Source organism: Mus caroli, unplaced genomic scaffold (assembly GCF_978045245.1).
Source record: "Mus caroli unplaced genomic scaffold, Mus_caroli_1 scaffold_13, whole genome shotgun sequence".
Taxonomy (NCBI): Eukaryota; Metazoa; Chordata; class Mammalia; order Rodentia; family Muridae; genus Mus; species Mus caroli.
In genome coordinates this window covers 70813645-70826228 of record NW_028227268.1, presented here as the reverse complement: position 1 = coordinate 70826228, position 12584 = coordinate 70813645, and the positions used below count along the sequence as shown (strand labels likewise).

At 52.5% G+C, this 12584-nt stretch overlaps 1 protein-coding gene across 6 annotated transcripts in view; it reads right to left on the bottom strand.

Moving 5' to 3' along the window:
• Positions 1 to 5339, bottom strand: part of Tcf7 (transcription factor 7) — a 30763-nt gene extending 25424 nt beyond the window's left edge. For all 6 annotated transcript variants that reach the window (XM_029483044.2, XM_021176650.3, XM_021176652.3 and 3 more), the window contains exons 1-3: positions 4923 to 5339; positions 4698 to 4764; positions 4106 to 4230 (exon numbers count right to left, since the gene is read on the bottom strand). In XM_029483044.2, the coding sequence (XP_029338904.1) occupies positions 4106 to 4230; positions 4698 to 4764; positions 4923 to 5174 (444 nt within the window). In that variant the 5' untranslated portion in view covers positions 5175 to 5339. The remainder of the gene's footprint in view (positions 1 to 4105; positions 4231 to 4697; positions 4765 to 4922) is intronic.
• Positions 5340 to 12584: the final 7245 nt, after the last annotated feature.

Sequence of the window (12584 nt, the reverse complement as noted above, 5' to 3'; positions counted from 1 at the left end):
CTTCATGGCCCATGCAGGGGCCAGCTCTGCCTAGCACACCCAGAGATGGGCCTTCTAAAATAAATGGGCATTTCCAGGGATAGCCCTGCTTATGGTCACATGGCACCCTGGAGCCAAACTCTAAACTCCCTCTAACCAATTTCATTATGCTCTAGACTGGTGCCCAGCTACCATTAAGACGTAGCAAACCTTCTCTGGGAGGAAGGCTGACACTCACCCAGCTCTGACAGAAAGCCCACAAGGCAACAGGAGTCCCCTCCTTGGCTCCCAGGAGTCCTGCTTAACCCCTCTCCCCTGCTCCCTTAAGGGTTCACTGCATGGCTTTCAGCCTAGACCTCAACCCAGGAATACAGATGGGAGCCTGATAGTTTGGGCCCCTGCATGAGTCCTGTGTCTCCCTTCTGGAACACATATTCAAGTAGCAGAGAGCTGTGGGGACTAGGGACAGGGAAATGTAGCCCCTGCCATGGCCAAAAGCCTCACTTTAAAAAACAAAAAGTCAGCCAGGCAGTGGTGGCGCACGCCTTTAATCCCAGCACTTGGGAGGCAGAGGCAGGCGGATTTCTGAGTTCAAGGCCAGCCTGGTCTACAAAGTGAGTTCCAGGACAGCCAGGGCTATACAGAGAAACCCTGTCTTGAGAAAACAGAACAAAACTAAACTAAATACCAAAAAAAACCCCAAAAGGTTGAGACATAACTCTCAAGCCATAAAATACACCACTTTAAGTGTCTAAATTCGTGGCTTTTAGTAGCTATATGTAAGGTAGCGCAATAGTCACCATCTCACTTAAAAACATATTCATCACCCCAGGAAAAACCCCACAGCCACTAGCAATCACCCCTCTGCTCCATTCTCAGCTACCTGCAACCCCTAAGCTGCCCTGTCTCTCTGGTCTGGATATTACCATTTGAATCACATTCATCTGGAGGGTAAAGGGCTCTTAAGCGGTTCAGATCATAGGCTCCAACAAGAGCCCACAGAAGAGGCCAAAGACTCATGTTGTCTCTGTCCTGTTTGGGATAGCACTGTCACGCAAAGCCTCTTGCCTGAGTTTCCCTACAGAATACCTCACTCACACCAGCACCTGCCCCCAGCACCTAGTCTAGCACATCAGCTAGGTCCCCTCCTTCCGTACCCCAGTTCTGTTCTGAGTCTCAAATCAGAGGAAAGAAGATAAAAAGCACACAGGAACCTGATGCTAAGCCTGAGAAGACAACCTGAGTGTGATCCCTGGGACACACGTGCTGGAGGGAGGAAACAACTCTCGCGTTCATGCATGCACACATGCATGAATGAATGCCAAACCAAAAAACTTTCACACATCCATGGCGATTGGCCTAAGCCACTAACTGCCTACAAGCCTACAGGAGATACCCCACCTCGCCAGTTAAGGGGTCAACTCTGACCAATTTCCCATTCCCATAGAAGGAGTAAAGGAAACCAAATGCCAAAAAGGCCACTTGGACAGGGAGGGGTGAGTCCACGTTCTGGGACAGTTAGCTATGGTCGGTCACGTGGCTCACTGCTCTGGGCCAGGCTCAAGCTGACCTGTTTAGATAGATGTCTCTGATGTAACCATGTGGCCATCCCACTGACAGGGCAGAGAGGGTCCCTGGAGCAGACTTTCCCTGGTACCTAGGAAGGCCTAACCACTGGTCTTAGGCATCTCAGCATAACTGCTGATCTCCTGTATGCCCGTAGGCCAGGCTGGGCAAAGAGAGCGGAGGCCTAGCTCCAAGGCCAATAGGCAGGGATGACCGACATATTGTCTGTCTTCCTACAGAGGAAGTGTGGGAGAGGCTCAGCCTGGGCAAAAGACTCCCTGCACCCAAGATCCTTGCAGGACACTCCTTACCTGTTAAGAGAATGAGGGTGTCGTTCCCAGCACCACGTGTGAGCCTTGAAGTCAGGTGACGATGTGCTCCCCCAAACACGGGATGACCGACTCTGCTGTGTAAAAGCTGACTATCCCCGGAACACCCACAGTCCTTCGTGAGTTGCCAGCTGCTTTTACTTTTTTGACCTTTATTTGCTGCGCGGTCTCTCAGGTTTGCTAGAGACTCTCTCTTGGGCCAGGAAGACGGCTTAGCAGCTAACCCAACTTGTGCAAGCCTGAAGGTGTGAGTTCCAGCCTCAGAACTCTTGTCACAGCGGAGAGAGCCAACTTTAGTTATCCTCCGGGTGTGCTTGCCCTCATATACATTACACACATGCACACTCACAAGTGTGTGCAAGTGCATGCATGCGTATACACACACACACACATATATAACGAATAGTCTCTCTGCATTCCTACGCATCTATGTCCCTAACCCAGCACCCCTCCAGCACAAGCCCCTGATACTGTCTTTGTTTCTTACTCTGCTCAGCAGAGCTCAGCAGCCAGGAAAGTCAGTACCAGAGCCTACTCTCCCTCTCCCATGTTACCAGAAGGCAGTGGTAAGGGCAGTGGCTGAGAAGGAGGGCAGGGGAACAGTGACATGTAGTTATTCATCTGTTGTAGCTTGAGAAGGACCCCCCCCAAAGCAAAATATGCAGAGCCCTAAGCTAGGTGACTTTGGTCCTGACTGTGGGAATCCACCATTCTCCTGCTCTTGGACCTCTCTGAGATCCATCACCCTTACCCTTAGGCTGAACAGTCATGCCGCTAACTCATCCCCACCTCCGGCAGCTCTGGGCAGCTTATGCCTCTGGCTAAATCTGTGAGTAAACCTCCAAACCACACTGCCCTTTCCCCGTGTGGCTGTACAGTCCTGAACATCCACCTTGCCAGCAAGGTTCTGGGGGCTCTGCCTTTTGTCTCGTTATAGCTACCATAGTGAGCCTAGTCCCAGCCCAGACAATGCTTGCCAGTGACTTCAAAGGGGGAGGTTCTGCCAACTGACCCCCAGATGGCTTTACACCCATTAGGGGATTTTAAAAGATTGTCTTGGTTAAGCACTGTTTGTACAGGGCACAAGTCTCTATCTAGAGCATGTGTCATTGTCAAGCGGCAGTGTCAGGAGCCAGCCACCTCTTTACATACAAGAGAAGCACCTCATCTACCAAGCCATCCCAGAGCAGAAAGGCAGACAGACAGACAGACAGAAGCCATCCCAGAGCAGAAAGGCAGACAGACAGACCATTCCGTCAACATGCACAGCTTACAGGTAAAGAATGGAGTCCACTTCCAAAGTCTACCAGGTCTCCCTCGGCTAAGTGGCCTAGACTCCCCATCCTACCCCTCTACCGGGGAGCCTTCTGCATGGGTCTGCCACTCGCCATCCAAGGCTCTACCCTGGGGCTCCAACCTGCACTGGGCTCACAGCTACACCCAACAGACCTCCATGCTTCCTGTACACCCTAACTCCCGACTGAGGACACTCAGGAATCCCAGTAGTTTTCAGGAACCCCAGAACTTTTCAAAAATCATATTTGGCTGCTACCCAGCTCAGAACTAGCCCTTCACACTTTGCTTGCCTTGAAGGGCCAAAGCCATGGCTCATGATGAATACAGCCATGTCACCAAGCCTGACACTGATTCACGTAGCTGACCCCTAACCAACACCCTGATCTGTCCTACATTTAGCAAACCTTTCCTGGTGTGTGCGAGAGCAGCCCAGCCCGCTCAAAACCTACACCATGTGTCAAGGATCCTCAGCAAGGACTTATACACGGCAGTCAGGACACAGTGGAACTGGGCAATGGAAAAGATTAGGTCTCCTACCCAGTCTTCTCACACCCGAGCTCCCTTGCTTCTCTGAAGGAAAAAAAAAAAAAAAAGCTAACCACAGAGCTCTAGCTCAGAGCATGCACATTACACTAGGGAATGGCATGGGCTCAGCTCAAAAACGTTTTCAGGAGACCTCCATCCACAACCCCACCGTGGGCCAACACAGACACCTGCTTGAGCAAGTTGGGAAGACAAAGGCTGACAGCAAGTGAGAAAGACTGGAGCCCGGGCGCTCCTTCAGAGATCTCCTTTTGGGTCAGACTCCTCTGGATGTGAACTGGGCAAGAGCATCTAGGAATTGGGCAGAGAAGTCCTTTTTTGTCCAAGCGTCACCTGCGTAGGCAAGTAGGTAGCCAGCCCCATTACAGGGCCTGACTGCTTCGGTCACTTACCAGCGGGGGTTGAGGCTGCGGATGCTGCCCTGCTCCCGAGGCCGGTGGGTAGGGCATGAGCAGATTGAAGGCAGAGTAGACAGTCTCTTTGTACATGCCACTGGCACACTCCGGGGCCTTCAGGCCTGGAAAAACCACAGCTGGGTCAGACACCAGCCCAGCCAGCTGCTCCTAAGGGCTGAAGGCTGTCTCCTCCGGAGGGGTAAAAAAAAAAAAACAACAAAACCCTGCCAAGGGGTCCCGTTCAAGTTCGTGACTTGACAGGGAACGGCGACCTCCGAACGGGTGGAAATATCCGCAAAGCCAAGTTTTTGAGGAAAGACCCCCGAGTCCAGACCTCCACTTAGCCACCAGGACTTGACTCCCTACCCCACCCTCCTGCTTGGGAACCTTAGCCAAGGCTTGCTCCTCAAGGCAAAGGATTAGTCAGTCACCTGGGCTGGAGGGGAGGCGGAGATGGCGGGGGTCTGTTTACTCCTATAAAGGTCAGGGCACCGGAAGTGACTCCAGCTCAGTGGCGCCCGGGAAACCCGCCCCCTAAACCCCTACCCCCGTTTCTAGCGCCTTCTTCCCCAGCCGCGCAAAAACTCACCGTCCTCTAGGGACTCTGGAAGTTTGTCCGGGAAAAGTCTCTGCGAAGTGTGCTCCCGTCCCAGGGCCTGCAAAGCGAAGCAGAGGGGCCATGAGGAGCGGAGGGAACAGGAGGGGCTCCAGAGATGGGACCCACGAGGACCGCGGGGCGGGCGGGGGGGGGGGGCGGGTCCGCACGAAACCAACTCGGGACGAGGTCCTCCGGGGAGGAGCGGGCCGGGCTCACCTCGGGCGCTCCCTCGGCTTCTCCATGTACTCGGACGCCGGGACCCGGGACCCCAGCGCCTGCGGCCGCGCCTTCGGACTCATTCACCAGTGAGGACTTGAGCTCCGCCAGGTCCCGCTCGGGGCCCACAGCACTGTCGCGATTCTTATCGTCCTGTTCCTCGCCTTCGTCTTGGAAAGCCAGCAGCTCGTCAGGCGCGCCGAGGTCGTCGCCTGCGCCCGCGCCGCCCCCGCCCGAGTCCAGCTGCGGCATGGTGCGCTGCGCCCGCCGGGGCGCCGGGTGCGGGGCGCGGAGCCGGCCGGGGAGGCGGCGAGCCCAGGGTGCGGGGCTCCGAGCCCGGAGCGCGGCGGGCGGAGCGCACGCTGACTCCGCCTGAGCGGCCAGTGGGCGCGGGGCGAGGGCGCGGGGCACAGCAGCTTTGGGAGCCGGCGGGTCGGAACATCAAAGGCACCGCGGGCAGCGAGCCGGGGGCGGGGCGGGCGCCGGGGCGGGGCCGCGGTGGGAGGGGCTAACGCCCCAGGCCCCGCCCTCCCCTCCCTGGAGAGACCGGGACAGGCCCACTGGGCATAATCTTAAAGGGCTCGCTCTCCTCGAGCTATTCTCTAACCTTTTACTAAACTGTGGAACTCCATTTCCTTAACTATCAGACAGCCACAACTTGCGTCCAAGTTGCGGAGAAGGTGGTTCCTTAGACCGATGGAACTTGTGGGTGACTTGGAACCTTGGTGTGAACAGCATCCTCTGCTTAATCTGGAGGCTTCTTACGTCCCTGGGATGCTAGATGGACCCTGACACACACACACACACACACACCTGCCCCTTTGATCACCCCTGTGCCGATTAGGGACCTTATTCCAGACAGCCTGCCCACATAGGCACAAGCATTAGCGCCTCACACATTTATTGAGCGCCTGCCTGTTGTTGCATGTGCAAATCAAACACCATAAATATATGACATGTGGTGGCTCGAGGCGAGGAAGGATCATGACCACTCACGTGGTTTCTCCAGCCCGCTATGACTCTCTGAACTAAGTTCGACGCCTAGAACCTGCTGTCCAGGAACTGAGACTTCCGGCGGCCACGTGGGCCACGAAATTCTCTCTTGGGGTCTTTAGGCAGCTGCTCAGTCTGGGAAGTTGCATCCGGAGCCCATTGACTCAGACGCTAGTTAAGGCCGCGTCTTCAGTGGCATCTCCTTGGCACCCAGGGTCGAATCCACCGCGACCGGTCACTGTTTCTGTAAGACACTAGGCCCTTTGGATGGTCATGCAGTAAATTGAAGGCGGCACACCTCCGCCTCAAGCACGTTTCGGTGTTGGAGTCAATGTAGACCTCTTCCACCTCTTGGGAAAGCAGTTGAAACAACAGTGGGTAATTTGTGAAGGAGGACACTGGCCGCCTCTTCGACTCCGGGCCCCACAGGACCCCTGGCAGCGGCGCAAAGCCGGCCGGAAGACAGCCGCACCGCCCCTCCCGGTCCAGGCCCAGCCTGCCTGGCGGAGGATCAAAGAGACCAGGCCTTGCTTCTCAGCGCTCAGATCCTATCAGCGCCCTGCCAGCGGGGCTTCTGAGTCCTCCAGCTCCCAGCCGGGATGCCCGTTTCACCTCCTTCTCAGCGATGGGGGACTTGGCCATTAATGCTGAGCTTGGCAATAGAGATGCGGTGCAGACCCCGCCCTTGGCGCCTCTAAAGTCCTTCTTCCGCAGGTGCCAGTTTGCTGCTGATTTTGACCCCATCTTCTCTAGATTGGGGGGCAGGGCAGGGGCTCCAATGGAAAGCTACAGGAGAGGAAGGGCCCAGGGGCGAGGCCTCCCGCTACGACCTCAGGTCCGAGGTTGTCCCGGCTAACTTTGGGGTGAGCCCTTCTCTGAGAAAGTTGCACAGAAATTGAGAGCATCCTAAACCCACGCGCAGCGGATCCTCCTGTGTTTATAAACGACTCCAACTTTGGCAATGTCGCTTCCATGATGGTTGGCAGACCATGAAGTTTCAACTGACACAGGTCATTGGGGGTCGAATTTCTGAAGAAAAGTCAGGGCAGGGGAGGTGTGATTCGGCCCTCCAGGGTAATTTTTTTTTCCAGCTTGGTATTGCCCTTTTATCAAAGAACAAGGCCTTTGGGCTTTATTGGTGCAGAAGTAGCCTATCCTCAAATGATAGTGAATATATATATTTGGCATGAGAAAATATATTTTTTCCTGATTTGTTAGCTTTCCCATCCCCCAGTTTCTTTGGATGACTTTATAGAGCTGTGAAATCCCCCCTTCCTGGGATCCACTGCCCTGGGGCATCCTGGCTCCAAGCCTCACCCCCTAGGGATGAGCAGTGAGGGGGAGGCAAGAGGGGAGAAAAGGAGCTTGAGGAGGGGGGGGGGTTCTCCGCTTCCACACTGAGCATAGTGTAAAGGCTCGCTGAGTAGCAGCTGATGTAAACTCACACAAGATGGTAGAACAGGAAGGAGTGCAGGCACAGGAGGTCGAGAGACCCGGAATGGTCCGAGAGGCCTAGGGGTGGGGAGTGGGAGAGAGGTGGAGGTGAGAGTCATCTGGTGTGGAAAACCCCCAGGGTTTGGAGCGCTAACCCAGCCTGAGCTACATAGTGAGATTCTATCTGAAGAAAAATAAAAATAAATAAATAGATAGATAAATGAATGGGCAGGTGTTTCCCAGCAGAAGGCTAGATAGCACCAGTTCTGTGACCATCACTGGAGAGATGACCTCATATACTAGGCGATTACAGCCTGCCAGCATCCATGGGAGCTTCACACACATCACCTAATTTAATCGTTACTAAACTCTGAGATATGGGGACAATTGTTCCCATTTTACTAATGAGGAAACTGAAGCTCAGAGAGGTTGTTTGAGTCACCCAAGGTGTCACAGCTTCAAAATGAGGGTGCTGAGCTGAGCTTCCAGCTCCTGGTGGTCAGTCCCCAGACCCAACACCTAACTGCCATGCTCATATCCCCTGAGAGGCTGAGAGGCTTCCTGACCCACATCGAGGCAGGGTTTTCCTGTGCGGCCCTGACTCTCCTGGAAATCATTTTTCTGTAGACCATGTTGGCCTCATCCTTAGATCCGCCTACCTCTGCTTCCTGAGTGCTGGAAAGGGACTTATCTGCTGTGTGACATATGCAGACAACCTACTGAGGAACCAGCTATCACTAATAAAAATTACTAAACCTGGTTTTGAAGGGTGATTCTTCTTTCAGGGAGAGGCTATGGAGGACTAGAGGGCTGGGGGCGTGGCTCAGTTGACAGAATGCTTACCCAGCTTGTGTGAAGCACTGGGCTTGATCCCACATAAACTGAGGATGGCTGCTCATACACACCACCCTCTCAGTTCTAGCTCTCAGCAGGTACAGGCAGGAGGACCAGACGTTCACGGTCAGCCCCAGGCTCACTACAGAGGATCCGGTCTCAGAGCGGTGACAGATCTTTCAGAATGATGTGTTCCAGTGGCCAAGGCCTTTGGTGGCTACTCCCCTGGAAGTTCCCAGAGAGTTGGAGGACCAGACCAGTTGTTAGGGAGAGCCAAGTCTTCTGTGGCCCCAGCCACAGGTGGTAGGCCTATTGTTATGCAAATGAGCCTGGTGAACTTGCCGGTCCTCCCTAGGCTGGCATAAAAGGAACCCTCCAGGCTCTGCAGTTGGAGGAAGGAAGCTCCAGAGGTTCCCCCCCCCCCCCCCGTGGGACCTAGGGCAGGTCACTGGCCTCAGCGCCAGCATCCATCCTCACGGGTGGAATGGCTGGCCATCTGGGCCTGCATCTCTCTTATACCAGCATACGACGGGGTGAGTCACTGTCTCCCAGGAAAGCGCTCAGCACAAAGCCTGGTACATTCCAACACTAATAAATGGGTGCTCTCCAGCTCGATATTTTTCGGAAGTTGTTAGGCTAATTGGCTCTTCATGTAATGCCATGTAAATCATCCGACCGTTCTCATGGCCTGAGCCCACTTAATCATAGCTAAGGCTGAAAATCCACATTTCCTCTCCTTCCTTTCAAGTCCCTTTAACATGAAAGGCCCCCGTGAACTCCCTGACCTTTCCTAACTGGGAGATCCTTGAAATGTGGCATTTCCAGAAAATGGCTCAAAGGAGCCCCAGATGGATTGAGTAAATTACAGCAGAGAGAGACTCAGGAGCAGGCAGAGAGCAGCCCTCTTCTGGCCTGCCAGCCCACTTGCCATCCTGTCAGGACTTGCCACAACTGCCTGAAGGGTGGTTGCAGGCTCTGGGCAGGTTTCTTCCCTGTGGGTGAACTCTCTGCACACAGAGCTACTGGACACAATCCCTGAGGCAGACTGGAAGCTGCGTGTGTTCTCTCTCTCTCTCTCTCTCTCTCTCTGTCTCTGTCTCTCGTGTGTGTGTGTGTGTGTGTGTGTGTGTGTGTGTGTGTGTCTGCAGCACACATGACAGCAGTGGTACAGAGGCACAATGCAGCTGCCTAGGGATGTAGCAGCAAGTCCTGGAGCCATGTTTCCATTCGTAGGGAAGGATGAGGAACTGGGGGTGTAGCTCAGTTGGTGCAGTGCTGGCTAAGCATGAGCCAAGCTCCAGGTTTAGTTCCCAGCACCCCAGAAACTAAGGCTTTCTGGTCAGCCACTCTGGTTTACCCGGTGAACTTCCAGACTGAAGAGACATCCTGTCCCTAAGGAGGCTGATGGTGCCTGAGAATGACCTCTGAGATTGTCCCCTGGCCTATGCACACACACACACACACACACACGTTTTTAAACATGTGAGAGCTGGTTAAAAGAACGGGCTATTTCAGCCTACACTCATATATCTGTGCTTACAACTGTCCAGCTCCAATCTCAGAAGATCCGACATCTTCTCCTGGCCTCTGCAGGCACCAAACAGGATCATGGTGCACAGACATAACGTGCAGTCAAAAACCTATACACAGATAATAAATACTAAGGTGTGTGTGTGTGTGTGTTTACACTTAGGGTCATCTTTGGCTACATAGCCAGTAGGAAATCATCTTAGGATACATGAGATCTTGCCTTAAACAACAACAACAAATGTGTATGTGTGTGAGTGTGCATGTGTGTTTTAAAATAATTATAAGAAAAAGGAAGACAGCACTCGGGAGACAGAGGCAGGCGGATTTCTGAGTTCGAGGCCAGCCTGGTCTACAAAGTGAGCTCCAGGACAGCCAGAGCTATAAAGAGAAACCCTGTCTCGAAAAACCAAAAAAAAAAAAAAAAAAAAAAGAAAAAGAAAAAGGAAGAAAGATGGCTTGATAAAACATGCTATAGTTCCTGCACTTGGGAGGCTGAGGCAGGAAGACAGTTCAGGACTAGCATGAGGTACATAGTAAGTTTAAGAATAGGACAGGAAACGTAAAAAGACCTGTCTTTAAAAAGCAGCCAGGTGGTAGTGGCACACACTTTTAATCCCAGCCACAGGGGACAGAGGCATGTGGATCTCTGTGAGTTTAAGGTCAGTCTGGTCTACAGAGCCAGTTCTAGGACAGTCAAAGCTGTACGAAGAAACCCTGTCTTGAAAAACAGAACAAGGGTGGGCTGGGGTGGTGGTAAAGAGATAGCTCAGCAGTTAAGAGCTCTTCCAAAGGTCCTGAGTTCAAATCCCAGCAACCACATGGTGGCTCACAACCATCTGTAATGAGATCTGATGCCCTATGCATACTGTAGATGTCTGAAGACAGCTACAGTGTACTTACATATAATAAATAAATCTTAAAAACAAAACAAACAAGCAAACAAAAAACCAAGGACGGACAGTGGTGGCGCACACCTTTTATCCCGGCACTTGGGAGGCAGAGGCAGGCAAGTTCCTGAGTTTGGGGCCAGCCTGGTCTACAAAGTGAGTTCCAGGACAGCCAGGGCTATGCAGAGAAACCATGTCTCGAAAAACACAAAAACCAAACAAACTAAACAATAAAGCTATTTTAGCTATGTAGTTTGTACTAATGAAACCCCCCAGAACTAAGGGGGAATTAAGGAATCTGTCCTACAGGTTCCGAGAGCCTCTTACCACTATTTCCCACAGCCAAATCCCATACTGGATTCCTAATGAATGGACCTGAAATTCACTCACCAGAAGGAATGACCTGGGTCAGCAACAGCACAGGAAGTCTGGTGTGTTTGCCATGCACACTGATCATCCTAAAACTGAATAGGCCCAGGCCTGTGCCTGGGTCCCTAGCCTACCAGGGACTTGACAAGCAAATTCCAGTAATTCCTCTGTGTTCTCTGGGGCCAGAATTATCCAAGCTCCTGCCTGGATGTGGGAGCTGCCATCAACTTCAAGACTATGCACCCATATCAATACTGGTTTGAACTGCTCAGGCCCCTGAAGTAGAGAATGTCTCATGAGGCAAGAGAAATCATTAGATATTTGTCTGTCCGTCTGTCTGTCTGATGTGGACAGTGTTCTCCTTTTGAGCTGACACTGACTTGGAATGTACTATAAAGTCCAGGCTGACCAGAAACCTGAATCCTTCCCACCTTAACCTCCCAAAAGCTGGCTTGTAGGTGTGAACCATCATTCCAGCTTTGGATCTTTTCTTTTTTCCTTTTTTTTTTTTTTTTTGACTGGGTAGCCAAAGATGACCTTCACCTCCCACTCTTCCTGAATACAAGGTTACAGACCCATGCCACCACAGTTCATTTACGTGGTGCTGAGAGTGAGCCCAGGACTTCATGCTTGCTGGGCAAGCACTCTATCAATTGTTCTGGATTTCCACCAGTCCTAGTTAAGGTTTCTATTGCTGCAATGAAATACCAATGACCAAAAGCAAGTTGGAGAGGAAAGGGTTTATTTGGCTTACACATTGGACCATATCATAATCCATCATTAAAGGGAGTCAGGACAGGAACTCAAGCAGGGCTGGAACCTGGAGGCAGGAGCTGACGCAGAGGCCATGGAGGGAGTGCTGCTTACTGGCTTGTTTCCCATTGCTTGCTCAGCCTGCTTTCTTATAGAACACAGAAGCACCAGCCTAGGGATGGCACCACCCACGGCGGGCTGCCCCCCCCAACTGCCATCAATCACTAATTAACTACAGCCAGACATCACCTTCATCATCACCATCATTATCATCTGTGTGTGTGTGTGTGTGTGTGTGTGTGTGTGTGTGTGTGTATTATGACGCACACTCAGAGGTCAGAGAACAACTCTATGGAGTTGATTCTTTCACATTCTCTGAGTCTCCAGGATTGAATTCCAGTCACCATGTTTAGAGAGTAAGGGTCATTGCTGGCTGGGCTATCTCACTGACTTTAGTGGAACATTCATCTCTGCCTTTTCTGATTGTCAATGGGATGCATGCATCGTTTGGTGGTTAATACATGCTCGCCACTAGAGGATGTAGCCACCGCACAGAGGTACTGTGTTATCATTCCAGTTTGCTAGTTGGTATCTCTATGGTGTTCGAGAGGCCTTTGTATTTTTTAAGGCCCAGATAGTCTTTTCCTAATCCAAAAGCACCCCCACTGTTGCAGGTCTACAGAGCTCCCATGGCCCTGAGCACTGAAGCCAGGCAGGTCATCCCAGGCTCTTGGTTGGGTTCCTGTGAGTCCCCTTATCTGCTGGTCACTGTCTTTGCCTCTTGGTGATCAAGAGCTGGACACTGGCCTGTCACTGTGGAGACACAGGTCCGTGACTCCAGCTACAGAAGAGGTTGATGTGG